Source organism: Bufo gargarizans, chromosome 6 (assembly GCF_014858855.1).
Source record: "Bufo gargarizans isolate SCDJY-AF-19 chromosome 6, ASM1485885v1, whole genome shotgun sequence".
Classification (NCBI taxonomy): Eukaryota; Metazoa; Chordata; class Amphibia; order Anura; family Bufonidae; genus Bufo; species Bufo gargarizans.
Genome location: NC_058085.1, coordinates 383,382,665 through 383,408,244, shown reverse-complemented (window position 1 = coordinate 383,408,244; position 25,580 = coordinate 383,382,665). Strand labels below are relative to the sequence as shown.

At 45.3% G+C, this 25,580-nt stretch overlaps 1 protein-coding gene across 1 annotated transcript in view; it reads left to right on the top strand.

Moving 5' to 3' along the window:
* LOC122940820 (ovostatin-like) overlaps positions 1–25,580 on the top strand; it is a 105,338-nt gene that overhangs the window by 59,627 nt on the left and 20,131 nt on the right. Inside the window, 7 exon segments of the mRNA XM_044297605.1 lie at positions 1,676–1,907; positions 3,264–3,387; positions 16,163–16,278; positions 18,982–19,033; positions 19,352–19,435; positions 19,677–19,853; positions 22,182–22,257. Of these exon segments, the coding sequence (XP_044153540.1) occupies positions 1,676–1,907; positions 3,264–3,387; positions 16,163–16,278; positions 18,982–19,033; positions 19,352–19,435; positions 19,677–19,853; positions 22,182–22,257 (861 nt within the window).

The window sequence follows — 25,580 nt, the reverse complement described above, 5'->3', positions numbered from 1 at the left end:
GCCTCATTGAGCAGGCCGAAACGTCGCTTGGATTAAAGTTTGGGGTCTTCACCCGTACAACAAAAGCTGGAAGTGCTGCCTCGTTATTTCATCATATATATATATATATATATATATATATATATATATTTAATCTCTATTTCTAAAATGTTTCTGCTGGGATTTGAACTCCCAAACTTGTTTATTAGAGGACGATGTTAACCACTGCACTATACAGCTATGTATTAACCTGCACAGAAATATAAAATAAGTCTTCTGCTAAATAGGAATACTCACTAAATTAGAAACTACTATGAGGTTTTTCGGACACAGTTTAGCATTCAGCTTTATAGCTGAGTGGATAAGGTCCTTGTCTCTAATGCACAATGTTGGGAGTTCAAATCCCAGCAGAAACTTTTCAGAAATTAGCTTTAAATCCCCAGGCACTGACTCCATAAATGGATATAGCTATATATTGAGTCAGAGCAGGGACTCCTAAGCTGAACTAGAGTCCCGACACCCTCTCCTCTTCAGAGCAGGGGGTGCCTGGGGTTCTCCCTTTGAATTCCATTGTGCTCGGTAGAACTCCCAAGCATCACAAAGTGTTCTACCCGAGCACACAAGCACTTTGGTGCTCGATCAATACTACCTACCACCCTCATTCACAGCACAGAATGGCGTTCTGCTAAGGCACCTCCTTGCCTGCTGCAGCACTGATTGGCTCCTCCAGGCTGTCTGGGTGACCTCTCAGTGTCATATGAGCATCCTTCTTCCTCCCTAGTCCTTTTTCCCACCAATAATTGCAGTAAAATGTGCACTGTTTTACTGGATTCACCTGAAACTAACCTGAACAGGTTCAGGTTCGTTTGCCGGCCGAAACTTTGAAAAGTTTGTAACAAACCTGTTACAACCTAGTTTCTCATCTCTACAGCACACTCCAGAAAGTTTCATGAAGAGCTGCTTTCTGTGGTTCTGGGCTTCTGTAACACTGGGAAAATTGTGCCAACTTGTCCAGAGGCCTGGAGGTCTCCCTTCTGTTTGTCTCGTGGGTGGCTGCACTCCTCATGAGGGAAGCTGGTGCTAACAATATGAGCCTACCAGTTGTCTTTCCACGTCAGCTAACTCGTCCAAATTACTGCAAGCAATCTCAAAAACAGAGAGAGGGAGAGATTGCAATTGCAACCCCCTCCTTCCTCTCTATACTACTTGTTTTGTCTGCTTGTCTCTGTAGCAAATTATGAACTTTTTTCACAGAGCCTACAGAAAATGAACTTTATTAGTTTTGCCATTAATTATTACATAGTTTAATGCTTTCACATGTACCGCTGATTCATTCCCAACATTGAACTATAAGTAAGTTTTAGTGATTGAAAACAATACAAGTTCAAGCATTTCAGAGGATGACTGCAGATTTCACACCAGGTTTTGTAGCACTAGCCTAGCACAATGCCTTAAGACACTAAGCTGACGTCAGATTGCTGGTGCATGATATTCCCGTCTTTACGTAGGACACTGGACAACATTAAAATCTACACATCTAAAATTGGCTTCTGAGGATTTGTATGCATATGTCGCTAGTGAGGGGAACTATGGGAGATTGTCTAATTCTGCACAGAAATTGCAATAATGTTTTACAAGCAAACAGGTTACACCACACAGTAGTGTAATACATTTTTCTTTTTGGAATCTCTTGTAGTGAAAATGGTTCACAGTCAGTGGCAGTGGAGGTACCTGGCACTATCACTAAATGGAATGGTGAAATAGCCTGCATGGATTCTAACACTGGATTTGGAATGAACACATCCCCGACCAGCTTCACATCCTTCCAGGAGATGTTTGTAGATGTTGCTCTTCCTTATTCCATACTCCGAGATGAGATTGTAGTTCTAATTGCTGTAGTGTCAAATTTTATGGACAAGAGTGCTAAGGTGAGAATTAGAGATGAGCAAAGTTTTGGAAAATTCGATTCAGGTGCTTCGCCAAATGAAAACAAAAAAAAAATGTTTTGTGACAAATTACTTTGTCACAAAGCGCATTTTTTTGTAAGTAGCAGGTGCAATGGCAGGGAGCTGCGATAACGCAGCTCTCCATCGTTGTACCCCTCTGATTCCGGGTTCATACAGTACCGCGGCATCTGTGAGTAAAAACAGTGTAAGGCTATATGCACACGAAAGTTGTTTGTTTCCGTGTCCGTTCCATTTTTTTTGCGGATAGGATGCGGACAAATTCATTTCAATGGGTCAGCAAAAAATGCAGACCGCACACTGTGTGCTGTAGACCCGTAAAAAAAATAGAACATGTGATATTCTTGTCCGTTTTAGGCGTTGTTACACTGAATCCGCAAAAAAAAAGTATGGCATACGGATGTCACCCGTTTTTTTTTTTACAGATATGCAATTTGCGGACCACAAAACACATACGGTCCTATGCATGTCGCCTTAAAGTAACAGAAAAAAAATTAAATCATAGTTACCGCCACCATTTGTTCTGTGACAGGCCGGCCGTTGCCATCCTTCTTGAAGATCTGGCACAAAATCTCGCTCGTCTCACCACGCACGGGATTTCGGCCAAGATCTTCGATCAAGATGGAGGCTGCCAGCCCGTCGCGAGCAAATGGAGAAGGTAAGTATGATTATTTTTTGGGGGTTTGTTACACTATTTCAGGTTAAATCAATTTGCTGCCACGAAGCATGAGGAAACTCGGCTTCGCGAATAATCAAATTTATCCTGAAATTCGGATCAAATTCCACTTTGTTGCATGAGAATTAGCCGTCCACTGTGTTCTCTTCAGGGGTGCAGCTGGAGGGAGGAATCTGTAAGGGCATGTGCTCACTCTGCTTGGTGCAGTCACAAAAAAAGTTGAGAATTTTACACACAACACTTTCTTTATAAATTCGGGGATTAGCAGTAGCAAAGTTTTTTTTTTTTACATTGATAAAGATTATGTAAAATGCCAAGCTCTGTGTCTATATACCCTGGCAGAATGGATTGTTGGCAACCAAAGGCCATACATGGCACATGATCAAACTGCCCACCCAGTCCTGTGGAGCCTGATGCATGACTCTGATGTAAGGGGCACCAGTAGCAAACCAGGCAAAATTTGGCATGAGGATTCAAAACCAAATCCTGGATGATAGGGCACTTACTTGTGGCTCTGAGCCATGTGTACAGTTGGTACTAAACTTTTGTGACTGTAATCAGTATTGGTCTTCACAGAATATATACACACTATGCTGTACTGAGCAACTCATCCCTAAAAATTCTGTCATCTCCTGTCCGTTTAGATTCGTGTAACAGTAGCGCCTTCTGCTGACTTTACAGTGGAATCACTGGATGAGGAACTAGTCAAATGTGTTTCTTCTGGGGGAAGAGCTTCGTTCTCCTTCAGCATGAAAGCCCAAGCAAGCGGTAAGTAATGTCTACTCAAATCTGCTCATTAAAACTTCTCAAATGTTTAACCTGATACTGAATGGTCAATTACTGTCTTCTGCTTTCAAAATAAAATGTTAAATGAGTGGTTCTTTAAATGAGACGAACCCTTTCTTTTTGACATATGGAAGGTAGAGACGAGCAGATAGAAAAAGGGAGATAACAAACTGGGTCCCACTCTCTAAAAGACCTATCCCATCCATGTACTATATGGACAGAAATGTATTTTAACATAAAACACAGAATTTTCTCTTGCAGCAAGCACTTTCCACGGCGATAAAATGTAATTCTAGTGCCACACTCCTTATCAGTGGTATCGGGGCTTAAAGTGGTCTTCCCATCTAGGACATTTATGACATACTGTATCATTAGGATATGCCATAAATGTCTGATGGGTGGTGGTCCCACCTCCAGGAACTGCTCCTGTCTCAAGAACAGCCCTAGACGTGGGATATGCCAAAAATGGATCATGCCTATCAAAATGCCATAAAATGCCATAAAACCCATTAGCCTCTCAACAGTCACATTAAAATTGGAAAAACCTTCCTGAAAATGTTACTTTTTTTTCCCCAATTTTTTTCCCTTTTTATTAATATTTAAATACAAAATAAAACAACAAGATTATAATTTCTATTCCCTTAAACCCCCCCTCAATTCCCTCCCAAACTCCCACCCCTTTGCGATGTGTGTCCCCCCCCCCTCCCCAACAAAAAGGACGGGGATAGTGAAAAGTTTGAAGTAGGAAAAATTTAAGGTTCCATTCTCCCCATACCTTAAACCATTTATCTTCAGATTTTCTTTGTTTGTATAGGATGTTTTCATACCTTTTTATCTTATTAACAAACTTTTACCATGTATTCATACTTGAAGCAGTAGAAGAGAACCAAGCCCGTGCAATCAAAAGCCTTGCTAAAAATATTATTTTAACCAAAAGAATCTGTTTGTACTTATGGCACCCTACCTCATAAAAATCACTTAGAATCCAAATCTCTACCGTAAACGTGTCACGATCTTGCTGCTGTTTGCCGTGACACGTTTGCCATGCATGCGGTTGCCAGGGGCAACGTGTCGTTTACTCTGCATGTGTGTGCACTCCCCCTTATATCTTAGTTCCTCCCCTGTCTTGCTCTGGAGGGGTTAACTCCCAGGTTGGGTGTGACAACTAGGTTTATATTGCCTGGGGCCTCTAGGCTGGAGTTAGTTGCCCAGTGCTTGAGGGCCACCTTGTGGAACATCAAGGTCTCAGCAATGTCTCACCTATGTCTTCCCAGTGTCTCCTTCCCTTCTCTACCCTACTTTATGTGTGGTGTAGTTTGTAGGGGTAGGTGTTATGTTTGGTTGTTGTTTCATGTCTGGTGGTGTTTGTTGTCCAGTTTGCTAGACATCGTCTTGTCTATCAGTGTGTCCTCCGGAATGGGGTAACAGGGTTCCCTGGAGGGGGAACTACAAGTCTGTATGCAGCTTTGTCTGGGGCCGCCATGCGTCCTGTTTGCATGGGGGTCCAGGCAGTAACTGGTGTGCTGGATATCTGGGTGTGGTTGTTTATTAAGCCCTAAAGGTGTAGCATAAATTCTGTGTAAAATATTATTTTGAACCATTATGTGGTTAAAATTATAGGAAACTAGTCCCATATTAACCAATATATTATCCAAATCATCCAATTGAATCATTGGGCGGTCCCTTCCCCAGGCCTTTTGTCCAGGAGACTGTAGATTAGTAAATCATGCTTTAGGTTAATATTTATAACATTGTGAAATATTAACCCTCTGTGCTGGCTTTACTATTAAATTATGCAGAAATGTGGAAGTGTCTATATGAAAAAGGGATTTTTATTTTATACTAGAGAGTGCCAAACATAACCTGAAAATACCGAAACCAAGATAGATTGTATATATTTTCTCTTTGTGCTAACTCCAAGATAGAAAAAATATGCCCATTCCCAACCACCTGTGCAAGATAGCAAATATTATTATTTTGCCAATACTGATCCCCAACCAGTTCATCTAAGGCCTGTAAATACTAATTACGCCAAAGGGGCGTACAACAAAGGGATCCTTTTATTTCCAACCAATCTCTAATGGTACTCCAGCAATCCTATATTCCTGATGGGAATTGATTAATTGGCCAGAATTCAATAAAACAAAGATATTGTCATGTGAAGAATTCTTCACCAGAGTTCTGCAAAGTGGGCTCTTCTCCCATTCATAATACAGCCATGGATGTGATGCTATAAAATAGGCCTTGAAGCAGGGAAGATTTAATCCTTCCTGCTCCATCGGCCTATAAAAATGCTCCAACTTAAGCCTGACTCGCTTTCTCCCCCAAAGTACATCATTAATAATTCTCTCAATCAATTTCAAAAATGTATCTTCAATTCATATTGTGGAGTTCATGAGGATATACAGTAGTTGGGGCAGAATAACCATCTTCTGTATCATGTCGGCAGGATTGTCCCCTTCCATACCCTCCGGAAGGCCCACAATTTTGATGTTACATCGCCGAGACCTATCTTCCAAATCAACCTTTCTTTTTTTATATTTTTTTAGGATATTGCCCCCGGATCACAAGATAGGGATTTCCATTTTAAACACTTTGGCTTCCCTCTCCAGGACCTCCACAGTTTTTTCTATGGCAGTTACTCTGTCCCGTCTCTTCAGAATTCTTAATCCCCCCAGTGACAATTTTTTGCATTAAAGGACATCTCTTAGCAGATTTGTACCTATGACACTGGCTGACCTATTGCATGTGCGCTTGGCAGATAAAGGCATCTGTGTTGGTCCCATGTTTATATGTGGCCTCATTGCTGAGAGAATTATGTTTTATTATATGCAAATAAGCCTCTAGGAGCAACGGGGCATTGCCGTTACACCTAGGGGCTCTACTTCTTTTCTGCAACTGCCGCACCCTCTGCACTTTGATTGACAGGGCCAGGCAATAAAAACATCATCACACCTGACCCTGTTCATCAAAGTGCAGAGGGTGCAGGAGATGCAGACAGAGCAGAACCTCTAGGCATACCAGCAACACCCTCGTTGCTCCTAGAGGCTCATTTGCATATTAAAAAATAATATATAATATATATATATATATATATATATATATACTGTAAATAGAAAAACAGCCAGCAGCACTCCAGATTATCGAAGAAAACGTGTAGTTTATTGACCCAAAAATGAAGCGACGTTTCAACAGCTTATTGCTGTCTTTATCAAGCCTTGATAAAGACAGCAATAAGCTGTTGAAACGTCGCTTCATTTTTGGGTCAATAAACTAAATGTTTTCTTCGATAATCTGGAGTGCTGCTGGCTGTTTTTCTATTTCCATTTTACTGGACCCAGGTGCTGGTCCATACTGGACGTGCACCCCTTGTGTTTATAGTGTGCTGCTTCCTCATTTTCTAAAGTTTATATATACTGTGTATATATATATATATATATATATATATATGTTATATTTGATTTTTTTTTTCTTTCCACCTGCAAGCTGTGAGCATCTCAGCTCTCCAACTGCCCCCCCCCCCCCAACTGAAGGAGGATGGCTGCTTTAACCCCCCATATCTCAGGATTGGTAGCAGTGATATGAGCCTCGAACTATGTGAAAGCTGTTGCTGCAAGCTTTTAAAAAGAGTCACAGCATTATCCTCACTATATTACAATCGGGCCTGCGGGACTGGAGTGAATGCAGCTGAAAGTGAAAGCTGTTTTTGCTCCCGACCCAATTTCTAACAGCTATATCTCCTAATATAGTGGAGATAAGCCTCTGATTCTGGTCTTGTTTAAAAGCCTGGATTGCCAGACCCATATTTCAAGCTGTTACCAATATCAAGATATGAGTAGGGATGAGCGAACCCGAACTGTACAGTTCGGGTTCGTACCGAATTTTGGGGTGTCTGTGACACGGACCCGAATCCGGACATTTTCGTAAAAGTCCGGGTTCGGGGTCGGTGTTCGTCGCTTTCTTGGCGCTTTTTGAAAGGCTGCAAAGCAGCCAATCAACAAGCGTCATACTACTTGCCCCAAGAGACCGTCACAGCCATGCCTACTATTGGCATGGCTGTGATTGGCCAGAGCACCATGTGACCCAGCCTCTATTTAAGCTGGAGTCACATAGCGCCGCCGGTCACTCTGCTCTGATTAGCGTAGGGAGAGGTTGCAGCTGCGACAGTAGGGCGAGATTAGGCAGATTAACTCCTCCAAAAGACTCCATCCAGTGATCGATCTGCAGCTGTGGGTCATTGAGCTGCTGATACTCAATTTCTCACTGTTTTTAGGCTGCCCAGACCGTTTGTCAGTCACTTTTTTCTGGGGTGATCGGCGGCCATTCTGTGTCTTGTGGTGCGCCAGCACAAGCTGCGACCAAGTGCATTTAACCCTCAATGGTGTGGTTGTTTTTTGGCTAAAGCCTACATCAGGGTGAAGCTGTCACACCAAGTGCATTTAACCAGCTATAGTCTGTTTATTTTTTGGCCATATACTACATCAGGGGCAAGCTGCGCCCGTCACCAAGTGCATTTAACCCTCAGTAGTGTGGTTGGTCAAGCTGTCACACCAAGTGCATTTAACCAGCAATAGTCTGTTTATTTTTTGGCCATATACTACATCAGGGGCAAGCTGCGCCCGTCACCAAGTGCATTTAACCCTCAGTAGTGTGGTTGGTCAAGCTGTCACACCAAGTGCATTTAACCAGCAATAGTCTGTTTATTTTTTTGGCCATATACTACATCAGGGGCAAGCTGCGCCTGTCACCAAGTGCATTTAACCCTCAGTAGTGTGGTTGGTCAAGCTGTCACACCAAGTGCATTTAACCAGCAATAGTGTGGTTATTTTTTGGCCATATCCCAGTCTAATTCTGTCAGTAAACGTATACCTGTCACCCAGCGCCTAAATACTAGGCCTCAAGTTTATATCCAGCTAAATCTGTCGTTACTGCTGTACTGTTGTGGCTGGGCAAGTTATTTAGTGTCCGTCAAAGCACAGTTTTTGTTCTGGGTTGAAATACAATTCCCAATTTAGCAATTTCCTAATTTAGTGGTTTCTGCTGTATCAGGCCTACTTTAAATACATCCCTATAAGGGTATATCAGAATCAAGGTGCACATAGGGTCATTCTGAATAACTTCACACACACGCTACTGTGCATTTCCAAGTCTAATTCTGTCAGTAAATCTATACCTGTCACCCAGCGCCTAAATACTAGGCTTCAAATTTATATCCAGCTAAATCTGTCATTACTGCTGTACTGTTGTGGCTGGGCAAGTTATTTAGTGTCCGTCAAAGCACATTTTTTGTTCTGGGTTGAAATCCAATTCCCAATTTAGCAATTTCCTAATTTAGTGGTTTCTGCTGTATCAGAGCTATTTGAAATCTGTCACGGCTGGCGGTGGGGGAAACCCCCAGCCGTGCGGTGCCAGGAGATGGTAGGGTTACCACTTGGCCAAACAACACAGAATTAGGGAGCAGGTCACCTCCTGTTGCGTCCCTAACTCTGACCCTGTCTCCTACCTGCATGGGCCGACCTTGATGGTAGGAGGGCCCATACTCAGGAACCTCGGATCCCTGCTGACCCTCCGCAGATCCCTGACCTAGGAGCTGGGTGAGACGACCTACTCCTCCTTGGCACGGAGGAGCAGGAGTCTCAATGGCCAAGCAACAAGGGGAAACAGAAAACACCTTATGGCAGTGACAGGCAAATGGAACCAACACATCACTCACCTGCCACAGACAACAAACCCTGGAACCCATGTGCAGGTGCTGCAGTTCTGAACACCAACGGACACCTCACACACCAGACATCACACAGGAACCCAGGACCATAAGCTGCAATAATAAGTAAACCCCACACACACCTTCAAAACACTGTGAAACATAGTTTTATGACCAGAAGGGAGGCCCCCACTGGTAGATGGTAACACACAGGAGGCTGCTCCAGCCATGCCTGGCTGAAAGCAACCTACTGAGCCAAGCCATCGAACGAGGCTTTATAGGCCTAAGTGGCCACACCCACCGGTCAGAACACACCCAGTGACATCACACACACTGGGAAGAGAATTAACCCTTCCAGCACCACAGGAAAGGGAAAACACCAACTAAAAGGGGAAGTACACACAATCCATAAAACACACCAACACACTCACCTGTTACCGCCAGCAACGGCATGCGTGGCAACCATGTTCTGGGGAACAGCCAGCAGGCCGAGACCCTGCCACCACATGCCTACAACAACAGACGTTGCCGCGGACAACCGCAGGTGAAGGAAGGTGTCTACGTGCATACAACACATAACATCGTGCACCACAAAACGACAAAGGGAGTGCACATAAAACACGTTGCCAAGGGCAACCGCACGCATGCCTGTTGTCCGCGGCAACCGCACCTGAGGCAAACCACTAAGTGCCCCCAGCTGCGGTTGACACAACACCAAACCGCGGGTAACTGCATGCGGCTCCCAAGGAGTCACGACCATGACCAAGGGTCGTGACACTATCCCTAAAAGGGTATATAATCTCAGGTCCCAGTAGCCGCCAGAATTTACAGCGATATATGGTGGGGCCCAATGCCGTTCTAAGGATGGTAAGGCCTGAGCAGGTACAGGCATTAGTCAATTGGGTGGCCGACAGTGGATCCAGCACGTTCACATTATCTCCCACCCAGTCTTCTGCAGAAAGCGCACAGATGGCGCCTGAAAACCAACCCCATCAGTCTGTCACATCACCCCCATGCATACCAGGGAAACTGTCTCAGCCTCAAGTTATGCAGCAGTCTCTTATGCTGTTTGAAGACTCCGCTGGCAGGGTTTCCCAAGGGCATCCACCTAGCCCTTCCCCAGCGGTGAAAGACATAGAATGCACTGACGCACAACCACTTATGTTTCCTGATGATGAGGACATGGGAATACCACCTCAGCATGTCTCTGATGATGACGAAACACAGGTGCCAACTGCTGCGTCTTTCTGCAGTGTGCAGACTGAACAGGAGGTCAGGGATCAAGACTGGGTGGAAGACGATGCAGGGGACGATGAGGTCCTAGACCCCACGTGGAATGAAGGTCGTGCCACTGACTTTCACAGTTCGGAGGAAGAGGCAGTGGTGAGACCGAGCCAACAGCGTAGCAAAAGAGGGAGCAGTGGGCAAAAGCAGAACACCCGCCGCCAAGAGACTCCGCCTGCTACTGACCGCCGCCATCTGGGACCGAGCACCCCAAAGGCAGCTTCAAGGAGTTCCCTGGCATGGCACTTCTTCAAACAATGTGCTGACGACAAGACCCGAGTGGTTTGCACGCTGTGCCATCAGAGCCTGAAGCGAGGCATTAACGTTCTGAACCTTAGCACAACCTGCATGACCAGGCACCTGCATGCAAAGCATGAACTGCAGTGGAGTAAACACCTTAAAAACAAGGAAGTCGCTCAGGCTCCCCCTGCTACCTCTTCTGCTGCTGCCGCCTCGGCCTCTTCTGCTGCTGCCGCCTCGGCCTCTTCCTCCGCCTCTGGAGGAACGTTGGCACCTGCCGCCCAGCAAACAGGGGATGTACCACCAACACCACCACCACCTCCGTCACCAAGCATCTCAACCATGTCACACGGCAGCGTTCAGCTCTCCATCTCACAAACATTTGAGAGAAAGCGTAAATTCCCACCTAGCCACCCTCGATCCCTGGCCCTGAATGCCAGCATTTCTAAACTACTGGCCTATGAAATGCTGTCATTTAGGCTGGTGGACACAGACAGCTTCAAACAGCTCATGTCGCTTGCTGTCCCACAGTATGTTGTTCCCAGCCGCCACTACTTCTCCAAGAGAGCCGTGCCTTCTCTGCACAACCAAGTATCCGATAAAATCAAGTGTGCACTGCGCAACGCCATCTGTAGCAAGGTCCACCTAACCACAGATACGTGGACCAGTAAGCACGGCCAGGGACGCTATATCTCCCTAACTGCACACTGGGTAAATGTAGTGGCAGCTGGGCCCCAGGCGGAGAGCTGTTTGGCGCACGTCCTTCCGCGCCAAGGATCGCAGGGCAACATTCTTTGCCTCCTGTTGCCACCTCCTCCTTCTCGGCTTCCTCCTCCTCTTCTTCCACCTGCTCATCCAGTCAGCCACACACCTTCACCACCAACTTCAGCACAGCCCGGGGTAAACGTCAGCAGGCCATTCTGAAACTCATATGTTTGGGGGACAGGCCCCACACCGCACAGGAGTTGTGGCGGGGTATAGAACAACAGACCGACGAGTGGTTGCTGCCGGTGAGCCTCAAGCCCGGCCTGGTGGTGTGCGATAATGGGCGAAATCTCGTTGCAGTTCTGGGACTAGCCGGTTTGACGCACATCCCTTGCCTGGCGCATGTGCTGAATTTGGTGGTGCAGAAGTTCATTCACAACTACCTCGACATGTCAGAGCTGCTGCATAAAGTGCGGGCCGTCTGTTCGCGCTTCCGGCGTTCACATCCTGCCGCTGCTCGCCTGTCTGCGCTACAGCGTAACTTCGGCCTTCCCGCTCACCGCCTCATATGCGACGTGCCCACCAGGTGGAACTCCACCTTGCACATGCTGGACAGACTGTGCGAGCAGCAGCAGGCCATAGTGGAGTTTCAGCTGCAGCACGCACGGGTCAGTCGCACTACAGAACAGCACTACTTCACCACCAATGACTGGGCCTCCATGCGAGACCTGTGTGCCCTGTTGCGCTGTTTCGAGTACTCCACCAACATGGCCAGTGGCGATGACGCCGTTATCAGCGTTACAATACCACTTCTATGTCTTCTTGAGAAAACACTTAGGGCGATGATGGAAGAGGAGGTGGCCCAGGAGGAGGAGGATGAGGAAGAGGGGTCATTTTTAGCACTTTCAGGCCAGTCTCTTCGAAGCAACTCAGAGGGAGGTTTTTTGCAACAGCAGAGGCCAGGTACAAATGTGGCCAGCCAGGGCCCACTACTGGAGGACGAGGAGGACGAGGATGAGGAGGAGGTGGAGGAGGATGAGGATGAAGCATGGTCACAGCGGGGTGGCACCCAACGCAGCTCGGGCCCATCACTGGTGCGTGGCTGGGGGGAAAGGCAGGACGATGACGATACGCCTCCCACAGAGGACAGCTTGTCCTTACCCCTGGGCAGCCTGGCACACATGAGCGACTACATGCTGCAGTGCCTGCGCAACGACAGCAGAGTTGCCCACATTTTAACGTGTGCGGACTACTGGGTTGCCACCCTGCTGGATCCACGCTACAAAGACAATGTGCCCACCTTACTTCCTGCACTGGAGCGTGATAGGAAGATGCGCGAGTACAAGCGCACATTTGTAGACGCGCTACTTAGAGCATTCCCAAATGTCACAGGGGAACAAGTTGAAGCCCAAGGCCAAGGCAGAGGAGGAGCAAGAGGTCGCCAAGGCAGCTGTGTCACGGCCAGCTCCTCTGAGGGCAGGGTTAGCATGGCAGAGATGTGGAAAAGTTTTGTCAACACGCCACAGCTATCTGCACCACCACCTGATACGCAACGTGTTAGCAGGAGGCAACATTTCACTAACATGGTGGAACAGTACGTGTGCACAGCCCTCCACGTACTGACTGATGGTTCGGCCCCATTCAACTTCTGGGTCTCTAAATTGTCCACGTGGCCAGAGCTAGCCTTTTATGCCTTGGAGGTGCTTGCCTGCCCGGCTGCCAGCGTTTTGTCTGAACGTGTATTCAGCACGGCAGGGGGCGTCATTACAGACAAACGCAGCCGCCTGTCTACAGCCAATGTGGACAAGCTGACGTTCATAAAAATGAACCAGGCATGGATCCCACAGGACCTGTCCGTCCCTTGTCCAGATTAGACATTAACTACCTCCCCTTAACCATATATTATTGTACTCCAGGGCACTTCCTCATTCAATCCTATTTTTATTTTTATTTTACCATTATAATGCGAGGCTACCCAAATTTGAATGAACCTCTTCTCTGTCTGGGTGCCGGGGCCTAAATATATGCCAATGGACTGTTCCAATGTTGGGTGACGTGAAGCCTGATTCTCTGCTATGACATGCAGACTAATTCTCTGCTGACATGAAGCCAGAGCCTCTGTTACGGGACCTCTCTCCTCTGCCTGGGTGCTGGGCCTAAATATCTGACAATGGACTGTTGCAGTGGTGGCTGACGTGAAGCCTGATTCTCTGCTATGACATGCAGACTAATTCTCTGCTGACATGAAGCCAGATCCTCTGTTACGGGACCTCTCTCCTCTGCCTGGGTGCTGGGCCTAAATATCTGACAATGGACTGTTGCAGTGGTGGCTGACGTGAAGCCTGATTCTCTGCTATGATATGAAGACTGATTCTCTGCTGACATGAAGCCAGATTGTCTGTTACGGGACCTCTCTCCTCTGCCTGGGTGCTGGGCCTAAATATCTGACAATGGACTGTTGCAGTGGTGGGTGACGTGAAGCCTGATTCTCTGCTATGATATGAAGACTGATTATCTGCTGACATGAAGCCAGATTCTGTGTTACGGGACCTCTCTCCTCTGCCTGGGTGCTTGGCCTAAATTTATGAAAATGGACTGTTGCAGTGGTGGCTGACGTGAAGCCTAATTCTCTGCTATGACATGCAGACTGATTCTCTGCTGACATGAAGACAGATTCTCTGTTACGGGACCTCTCTCCTCTGCTTGGGTGCCGGGGCCTAAATATCTGAGAATGGACTGTTCCAGTGGTGGGTGACGTGAAGCCAGATTCTCTGCTATGGGACCTCTCTCCAATTGATTTTGGTTAATTTTTATTTATTTAATTTTTATTTTAATTCATTTCCCTATCCACATTTGTTTGCATGGGATTTACCTACATGTTGCTGCCTTTTGCAGCCCTCTAGCCCTTTCCTGGGCTGTTTTACAGCCTTTTTAGTGTCGAAAAGTTCGGGTCCCCATTGACTTCAATGGGGTTCGGGTTCGGGACGAAGTTCGGATCGGGTTCGGATCCCGAACCCGAACATTTTCGGGAAGTTCGGCCGAACTTCTCGAACCCGAACATCCAGGTGTCCGCTCAACTCTAGATATGAGCCGTTAAAGTAGCCCCCCCCCCACACACACACTTGTCCATCCAGTTCGGCCTGTTATCCTGCAAGTGATCCAGAGGAAGGCAAAAAGCCAATTTTCTCCACTTAAGGGAATAAAATTCCTTCCCGACTCCAATCAGGCATCAGAATAACTCCCGGGATCAACGACCCCTCTCTAGTAGCTATAGCCTGTAATATTATTACACTCCAGAAATACATCCAGGCCCCTCTTGAACTCCTTTATTGTACTCCCCATCACCACCTCCTCAGGCAGAGAGCTCCACAGTCTCACTGCTCTTACCGTAAAGAATCCTCTTCTATGTTTGTGTACAAACCTTCTTTCCTCCAGACGCAGAGGATGTCCCCTCATCACAGTCACAGTCCTGGGGATAAATAGATGATGGGAGAGATCTCTGTACTGACCCCTGACATATTTATACATAGTAATTAGATCTCCTCTCAGTCGTCTTTTTTCTAAAGTGAATAACCCTAATTTTGACAATCTTTCAGGGTACTGTCATTGCCCCTTTCCAGTTATTACTTTAGTTTCCCTCCTCTGGACCCTCTCCAGCTCTGCTATGTCTGCCTTGTTTACAGGAGCCCAGAACTGTACACAGTACTCCATGTGTGGTCTGACTAGTGATTTGTAAAGTGTTAGGACTATGTTCTCATCACGGGCATCTTAACCTATTATTTCCCCTTTGCAGCAAGATCTGGAATGCTTTAAGCTGGTTAACCTTGCTGTCCCTCTCTTGTTGTAGCCATGGAAATCCTCCTTTTTTAGTTCTTGCTCTCTTTCATCTCATGGAGTTTGTGGAGGTGACGGGGTTCCAGGTCTTGGTGTTGGAGTCTGCAGGAGAGGAGCACATAAAGACCGCTCATTACAGTACCTTCTCCCTCTCTACATCTAGACTGACTGGAATCTTCTAGAACTAGGGGGTTGCGGCCAGTACACACCCTAAGCTCTAGAGATGGCTGGGCCAGGATGGTTAACACTAGCCATGCCTGGCTCATGCTAGAACAATTGAGTTTGTGTTCCATTACATCAGTATTACACACAGTACAAACAATACAAACTAAATTGAAGATACCCTCCTGGATGCACTAGGGTATGGAATTTGGGCTTCTTCCTAGGCCAGTGACATCACCCTACTTCGGTCATATGGCCTAGTTTCAGCTCAGTCCCATTCATTTCACTGAGCTACAAAATCAAGCACAGCTGCTGTACAATTTCTCTAGCAATGAGTAATAGAGAAGACATGCTATATTACACGGCATTGCGTCTAATGTAAATGGGGTATCAGGTACTATGTGGTTGTGTTGGGTCCTCCAAAACTAGAAGAGCTCTCGATACCAGCTCTCTAAGTAGTAGCACGAGACCCCTTCCATGTGTGGATCTACTAGTGATCAGCTGATTGCTGCAGATATAACAGATCAAGCTGAAGGAGCCCCTACTGGTAAAAAGTGGTATTACATGACCATTTAAATGAATAGGCGGCCCTATAAAATGTGATCGCACTCAAAAAGCCATTTCTATGATTTCCATATTTACTAACAGGGCATAGGGAGGGGGCGAGGGGAGTTCCAATTGATAATGTTCTCTTTGCGAATACAGCAGCCATTATGGAAGTAGTATTTCTTCTCCAATATTTGCAAACGCTTTTTATCTCCACCATATCGAACTGCAGACTCTACAATAACATTTACTCAACTTATTAACATATTTGCTTCAACACAGACATCATATCAGTCAATGTAACTGCAGAAACTGAGGGAATTGGAGATTCATGTGACAATCCCGATCCCAATGAGCCCGCGCGTATAGATACCGTCTTACATTCAGTCATTGTAGAGGTATGTCTATTTCCAATTTCTAATATAAAATATGATTGAATAATCACAATGTAGAAATGTTAGAAGATTGCATATGAGACCTGAATGTAGGTGGAGTAGTGTTGAGCATTTTGGGCATCTGGGCCGGTAGACATGTGCATTAATGATTGCCATCTAGAATGTGCTTCATGTGCTATATTCAAATAACTTGTTTCACAGCGTTGTTAATGTAATGTTTGCTGATCCTACAAGACTAGAGGGAAATGTAATAAAATATCTGATTACTAATGCATGCTGAGATTTGGATTTACATGATATGACTGTTACCAAGCTGCTTTCCTCTACTTTGAGAAGAAGCATAACTTGAAGTTTCTGGACCCCTGTGTAAAATCTATAATAGGGATCCAAATCTACGGTAGCACATTATGTGCCATTTATAAATCTATTTACTTACAGTCAGGTCCATAAATATTGGGACATGGACACAATTCTAACATTTTTGGCTCTATACACCACCACAATGAATTTGAAAATAAACAAACAAGATGTGCTTTACCTGCAGACTGTCAGCTTTAATTTTAGGGTATTTACATCCAAATCAGGTGAACGGTGCAGGAATTACAACAGTTTGCACATGTGCCTCCTAATTGTTAAGGGACCAAAAGTAATGGGACAATTGTCTTCTCAGCTGCTCCATGGCCAGGTGTGTGTTATTCCCTCATTATCCCAATTACAATGAGCAGATAAAAGGTCCAGAGGTCATTTCCAGTCTGCTATTTGCTATTTGCATTTGGAATCTGTTGCTGTCAACTCTCAAGATGAGATCCAAAGAGCTGTCACTATCAGTGAAGCAAGCCATCATTAGGCTGAAAAAACACAACAAACCCATTAGAGAGATAGCAAAAACATTAGGCGCGGCCAAAACAACTGTTTGGAACAGTCTTAAAAAGAAGGAACGCATCGGTGAGCTCGGCAACACCAAAACACTCGGAAGACCACGAAAAACAACTGTGGTGGATGACCGAAGAATTCTTTCCCTGGTGAAGAAAACACCCTTCACAACAGTTGGCCAGATCAAGAACACTCTCCAGGAGGTAGGTGTATGTGTGTCAAAGTCAACAATCAAGAGAAGACTTCACCAGAGTGAATACAGAGGGTTCACCACAAGATGTAAACCATTGGTGAGCCTCAAAAACAGGAAGACCAGATTAGAGTTTGCCAAACGACATCTAAAAAAGCCTTCACAGTTCTGGAACAACATCCTATGGACAGATGAGACCAAGATCAACTTGTACCAGAGTGATGGGAAGAGAAGAGTATGGAGAAGGAAAGGAACTGCTCATGATCCTAAGCATACCACCTCATCAGTGAAGCATGGTGGTGGTAGTGTCATGCGTGGGCATTTATGGCTGCCAATGGAACTGCTTCTCTTGTATTTATTGATGATGTGACTGCTGGCAAATGCAGCAGGATGAATTCTGAAGTGTTTCGGGCAATATTATCTGCTCCTATTCAACCAAATGCTTCAGAACTCATTGGACGGCGCTTCACAGCGCAGATGGACAATGACCCAAAGTATACTGCAAAAGCAATTTGCGGACTGCAAAACACATAGCCTTAACCCATTCAAACTCTAGAGTTAACACTGATGTACAGTATAACATCGTGATTTTGACAAGCCAGAAAAGGTAGCTCTGCGAGGTCTCCTATTTTGAGGACAGGCACAGAGGGGAAGAGACGAGTTTTTAATGATTTCATTTAGTATTTACCTGTAAAATATTGTCTAACTCTGCTATGGATACCAATTAGACCTGCATCCTCCACAACTAAAAGAGAAAGCCACTGAGATCTGCATCCTCCACTCAGTCATAGAGAAAGCTTGTAAGACTTAATTCCCCTACTCAAAGATAACATCTGTCAGCCCTGCTTCCTTCACCCCCTCATAGAGAAAGCCTGGGAGTCCTAATTACTCCTCACACATAGGGAAAGCCTGTGAGTCCTGCATCCTCCACCCCCATCATGAGGAAATTATGTTAGTCCTGCATCCTCCACTACCTCATAGAGAAAGCCTGTGAGTCCTGCATCTTCCACCCCCTCATAGAGAAAGAATGTGAGTCCTGCATCTTCCACTTCCTCATAGAGAAAGCCTGTGAGTCCTGCATCTTCCACCCCCTCATAGAGAAAGAATGTGAGTCCTGCATCTTCCACTTCCTCATAGAAAAAGCCTGTGAGTCCTGCATACTCCACCCCATCATAGAGAAAGCCTGTGAGTCCTGCATCTTCCACTTCCTCATAGAAAAAGCCTGTGAGTCCTGCATCTTCCACTTCCTCATAGAAAAAGCCTGTGAGTCCTGCATCTTCCACTTCCTCATAGAGAAAGCCTGTGAGTCCTGAATCCTCCACACACTCAGAGAAAGCTTGCAAGCCCTTCATCCTCCACCTCCTCATAGAAACATCCTTTTAGTCCTGCATCTTCCACTTCCTCATAGAGAAAGCCTGTGAGTCCGGGTTCCCCCACCCCTAATAGAAAGCCTGTGAGTCCTGCATCCTCCACCACTCATAGAGAAAGCCTGTGAGTCCTGCTTCTGCCACAGGGACAGAAAAAAGCATTCTTCCTGTGCCCTCTGATCATGCCCTATACTGTGGGGTTTTCTTAGCTGTGGTGATTTATTGTTCACAATATACAAACTGATCATTTTAATTGTGTTTTTTTACTTTTTTAAGCTGCCAGGCATTCCCAAAGAAGAAACCGAGACCTCCTTAGTTTGTGTACAAGGTAAGATTGTAACTTGGGTACTAAAGTGTAGGCACTACCATTTACAAGAAGGATTTCCCTGTATCAGCTCTGATACTTCTGCATATGTTACTTGATCTGAAAGTGACATGATGTGACTTTAGCTGGGGTTTAGCCATGTGGCTGGCATTGCAGCGGTGTTCCATTCACTTGTATAGAGTTGAGTTGCAACACCAGAGACATTCAATGGGCAAACATGCTGCCGATCCCTACAGTCGCTTCCACACTTACTACCCTGGTAGATACAGCTAGATATTTTGTATAATACTTGATAATTTTTGATGTTTCTGTCTATTTCAGATTCAACTACAGAGACTCCCTTAAGCATTTCACTTCCTGCAAATTCTGTGGAGGGTTCGGTAAAAGCAACAGTTACAGTAATAGGTGTGTACAGATGAGCTGATATGGAAATATCTCTAATTAACCTATTTATATGTGACGCTACTACATGTAACCAAACATAAAATGGGTGATGGACTGCTCTCCATTCTATTGAAGGGGATCAGTCCCACTGCCTACATTATGGTGGTTATTAATCCCCATATTGTCCTTGGTCATGGTTACTTATACTGTACATACTGAGTTCATCTGTTTTATATTATTTTTCCATCTTTTAAATTCACAGGAGACGTTGTGGGTCGTGCAATAGTCAACCCACAGTCTTTGACCAATGAGCCCACAGGATCTGGTGAACAGAATCTCGCCACCTTGATGCCAATACCTGTAGTTCTTCAATACATGAATATAACCGGGCGCCTGACGGAGGAGGCTAGATCCCGAAGCGTGGAGTTTATGGGGATTGGTAATATATCTACTCTCTTACACCTATAGTATACATAGTGTCTGTTCATTGTATTTTTATCCCTATGGCTCCATAACTTTTATCTCCAGGGGACTCCAGTAAAAATCATTTCTCCCATATGTATTACTCCCAATGATGATGATGTCGGAAGTCACAACGGTATCTTGTACTTTTATGAATGATAACACATCTGACAGAATCCGGCAGGTTTCTCACTGGTTCTTGCAAATGATGTAAGACTATTGCCAATCAATCATCTCTTCCCCTCCCTACTCCCAGGGATAGAGTTGGCATACTGTTTGTGAAAGCAATGCTGCTGCACAGTGCAGCCTGCATCCTTTCCTGGGTATGAGACCTGTGTAAGCCGTGTACCGGGGAGGGCTCCCCAAGATGCAGCAAGGTCAAGAACGAGGAAAGCAACTCCAACTCTAGTTTTTGCCAAAACAGTATTTTACTAATAATGAGCACGACCACGAATGCTGGTAACACACAATTAAATTTACATACACCCAGCCAGTAGGCTGAGACCTTTGGCTGCACAGCGCAGCACCCTCCGTTGTATGCTGGAGGTTAGAGCGGCAATTTACCTACTGGCGGGCTCACTTAAGGTGCATGCACTTGAGGTGCGTGCACGATCAGTCTTACCGACCTGGGTCCGCTCTGCATCAGCTGGTGACTGTGAGTCGAGAAAAAGCTTCTCCAACAAGCGTGCGGTACCGCAGTGTATGTTGCTTTGCTCCTCAGCTCTCATCAGCATTCCTGGCAGCAATCCTCCTTCCTCTGGACAGGATCAGGGTTTTGGACAAGATCAGCTTCACTTGGCTTCAGCTCTGGTTACTGAAGGATGCTCCCACACCTGGATGTCGATGGATCCTCTGGTCAGACAAGTCCTCAGTGTCTCTCTCAGCCTGACTCTAAAATGGTCGCTGTGTCACTTCCTTCTCCAGGCTTTTGTATAACTCCACCCCTTGGGAGTTTCTAACATCACATGAAATGCAGTCTGTGGCTGAGCTTAGGAAACAGCGGCATCTTGTGGCCAAACAGCAGAATGTCATTGACGATCTTTTAACGTCTTTTTCACAAAAGCAGTGTTCACATAATGAGAGCTGTTTCACCATCTCACACAGGTTTGGATTGGCCATAGACCCTACAGGGTATATAATGAGCTCTCAACAGTAATTAATGCTGTAAGAATCATGTACTCGGCCAGGGACATGCCCTCCTGAATTCAACTACTGTGGCCCACATCTCACCTCCTAAGCCCCCTACTCCATAACTTAATCAAAGACAACTGTAGGATCAGGACAGAAAATGGTAGCTATTGGTGATCACCACAGAGGGCCAGCTTTTGGGACAGTATATTGCGCTACACTGTGTTATTTGGTTCTGCTGTGATGGTATTTGGCACTATAGTATTGTTGACCCTGCCTACTTGTGTTGCCCCACCTTCTGTTAATTTGGACCAGTCTACAAAATTGGTTTTAGTTTTATTTTTCAGGGCCACTTTAGGTTCCCAGTCCGCCCCTGATCTCACGCCTGCATCTCTGCCTTTCCAGCATTCTGCACACAATGTGGAATGACCTACTGTATTCTACTATAGTTTCTGATACAAGTAGTTACCAGAGCTTTGGTTTCTACAATCCAGATGTAGACAGAAGTTGGTCTGTTTTATAAAAATCAAGAAAGATGAGGCATGAAGGATAACAGAAGAACATAGTTTGATGTGGTCTAGGTCAGGGGGTGATGAGTCTTCCATGGTTTCTCTTTAAGTAAAGCTGTTTTTTAACATGTAGAGTGTAGAGTGTTGAATATTTTTGAAGAGTATTAGAAAAACATTTACTATATTTCAAGGACAACAATCAAATTTATGATGCAGATTGTAGTTCGTCTTAAGTATAGCTAGTATGAAATGTGGACTATAATCACTAGGTTGACGTAAATTTCTTGAACAGAGTACCGTCTGGTCGTTAAGCTTTGAGCACACAAGTGCAATCCCAGGTAAACAGTGGTGAAACCACTGCAGTGCATCTCAGAACGTTTCGTAAATTAGACCTTTGTTGTGTTTGCTTGGGGCGAAAGGAGAGAAAAAAACATCAACATGAATCTGTTCAAACAATGCCTAACCACCATTGTAGCAAGTAAAAAACAAAAAGAGCCAAGAATATAAAAAGACAAAAATGTATATGTGTTTGCAATCTACAGAATTGACCTGAGGGCATGCTAAATTCCTCTTATTGTTCTAAAACATGTTGTGAGCATAGCCTTGATGAATAAATTTAATATTAGGCTCTGTGGAATAATTAGGTATTCCTCCTGCGTTCATTCTAGGTTACAGGAGGCAGCTGCGCTTCCGAAATTTTGATGGAGGTTTCAGCTCTTTTGGAGGAGGAAAATCCAGTTCATGGTAAGAGCATATGACATGAAGGAGAGGAACATAAATTCACCCATAGCGCTCTTTAAAAGGACATGTTTACGAGTAATGGTGTACGGCAGTGAGAAGAGTGTAGGGGGAGTGCATGTCTGTGAGGTGGTCACGTACATGCTGCTCCACATTGAATGATTATTTTTGAGAGAAAGTGACAGAAACGTTTCTTTAATAATTCTATGGCATAGAGGCTATAACTTTTCTCCTAACAAAATTGTGCTGTTGTTGGAATACGTGGTGGTGAACCTTGCTGATTGCAATAATCACATGAAAAATTGTTCATTTAATAGATTTTCTTCCATCAATAGGTTTACGCCTTGCCCTCTTATAAAGAGCGGTTCCACTTTGGTCAAATTGCCACATTTTCCCCCATGTGAATTTCAGGTCATATGAACCCTTGCCCTTACCCCGTCCACCATTATTTACTGTATGTTTTTGGGTAGCATGCACAGCTGATAGGATGTGGTCCACTAGTCAAGGGGGGCCATCTGACACTGTTTTCTGCAGCTCAGCTTTGCAGTATAGACTTGGGCAGAAAGAGCAGAGTCATCATGATATTAGAGGACAGGGGACAGTTATCCCATAATGCTGGAGGCAGGATTGTTACACCATAAACACACATAGGGTCCTGTATGCAGCTGTGCTTTACTTCCCTGGTCTCTGCAGGTGACACTGTATGCCATAAATGTCAGATAGACTTGGATTAGAGTTGAGCGAACACCTGGATGTTCGGGTTCGAGAAGTTCGGCCGAACATCCCGGAAATGTTCGGGTTCGGGATCCGAACCCGATCCGAACTTCGTCCCGAACCCGAACCCCATTGAAGTCAATGGGGACCCGAACTTTTCGGCACTAAAAAGGCTGTAAAACAGCCCAGGAAAGAGCTAGAGGGCTGCAAAAGGCAGCAACATGTAGGTAAATCCCCTGCAAACAAATGTGGATAGGGAAATGAATTAAAATAAAAATTAAATAAATAAAAATTAACCAAAATCAATTGGAGAGAGGTTCCATAGCAGAGAATCTGGCTTCCCGTCACCCACCACTGGAACAGTCCATTCTCAGATATTTAGGCCCCGGAACCCAGGCAGAGGAGAGAGGTCCCGTAACAGAGAATCTGGCTTCATGTCAGCAGAGAATTAGTCTGCATGTCATAGCAGAGAATGAGGCTTCACGTCACCCACCACTGTAAGAGTCCATTGGCATATATTTAGGCCCAGCACACACACAGGCAGAGGAGAGAGGTCCCGTAACAGAGAATCTGGCTTCATGTCAGCAGAGAATCAGTCTGCATGTCATAGCAGAGAATGAGGCTTCACATCAGCCACCACTGCAACAGTCCATTGGCATATATTTAGGCCCAGCACACACACAGGCAGAGGAGAGAGGTCCCGTAACAGAGAATCTGGCTTCATGTCAGCAGAGAATCAGTCTGCATGTCATAGCAGAGAATGAGGCTTCACGTCAGCCACCACTGCAACAGTCCATTGTCATAAATTTAGGCCCAGCACTAGTGTTGAGCGGCATGTCCCATATTCGAATTCGCGAAATTTTGTGAATATTCGAAAGAATATTCGTAAAATATTCGCGATTATTCAAATTCGTTATTATTTCGCATATGCGATAATTCGAATTTTCGCATCGCATAATACATATGCTATGCAAAATTCACATGTGCGCTAATGAAATCGCCTTACGAAGATTCGCAACTCAATTCAATCACTAATGTATGAATGCAATGCCCTTTGCCTCTGTTCTGGGACAAGTGTAGATATTCGCATGTGCGCTAATAAAATCGCCTTACGAAGATTCGCACCTCAATCACTTTCTAGGGAATGTGAGACTTTTGGGAATCAATCGAGATACAGTGGGGGGTGATGACAGTAGTTGACAGAGTACAGATCAATGTAATCTGTAAGGTGGAAAGTAAAATAAAAAATACGAATATTCGTAAATCGAATTTTACGAAGTTCTACGTATTCGCGAATATGGTGCTATACTATATGAATGCACAGGCCTTTGCCTCTCTGTTCTGGGGACAAGTGTAGATATTTGCATTTGCGTTAATAAAATCGCCTTACGAAGATTCGCAGCTCAATTCAATCACTAATGTATGAATGCAAAGCCCTTTGCCTCTGTTCTGGGACAAGTGTAGATATTCGCATGTGCGCTAATAAAATCGCCTTACGAAGATTCGCAACTCAATTCACTAATGTATGAATGCAAAGCCCTTTGCCTCTGTTCTGGGACGTGCCGATATTCGCATGTGCGCTAATAAAATCGCCTTACGAAGATTCGCGCCTCAATCACTTTTAGGCAATGTGAGTAAGATCTGAGCTGTTGGACCTTTGGGAAACAATCAATTAAATGTGTACTGTAATTTTGTGGGGGGGGGGGGAAAAAACAAAAAACGAATATTCGTTTTTACGAATATATAGCACTATATTCGAAATATTCGCGAAATCGCGAAGTTGCGATATTCGCGAAAAAAATTTGCTTTTCGAATATTCGCTCTCAACACTACCCAGCACCCAGGCAGAGGAGAGAGGTCCCGTAACAGACAATCTGGCTTCATGTCAGCAGAGAATCAGTCTGCATGTCATAGCAGAGAATGAGGCTTCACGTCAGCCACCACTGCAACAGTCCATTGGCATATATTTAGGCCCAGCACACACACAGGCAGAGGAGAGAGGTCCAGTAACAGAGAATCTGGCTTCATGTCAGCAGAGAATCAGTCTGCATGTCATAGCAGAGAATGAGGCTTCACGTCAGCCACCACTGCAACAGTCCATTGGCATATATTTAGGCCTAGCACACAGGCAGAGCAGAGAGGTCCCGTAACAGACAATCTGGCTTCATGTCAGCAGAGAATCAGTCTGCATGTCATAGCAGAGAATCAGGCTTCACGTCACCCACCACTGCAACAGTCCATTGGCATATATTTAGGCCTAGCACACAGGCAGAGCAGAGAGGTCCCGTAACAGACGATCTGGCTTCATGTCAGCAGAGAATCAGTCTGCATGTCATAGCAGAGAATGAGGCTTCACGTCAGCCACCACTGCAACAGTCCATTGGCATATATTTAGGCCTAGCACACAGGCAGAGCAGAGAGGTCCCGTAACAGACAATCTGGCTTCATGACAGCAGAGAATCAGTCTGCATGTCATAGCAGAGAATGAGGCTTCACGTCAGCCACCACTGCAACAGTCCATTGGCATATATTTAGGCCCAGCACACACACAGGCAGAGGAGAGAGGTCCAGTAACAGAGAATCTGGCTTCATGTCAGCAGAGAATCAGTCTGCAT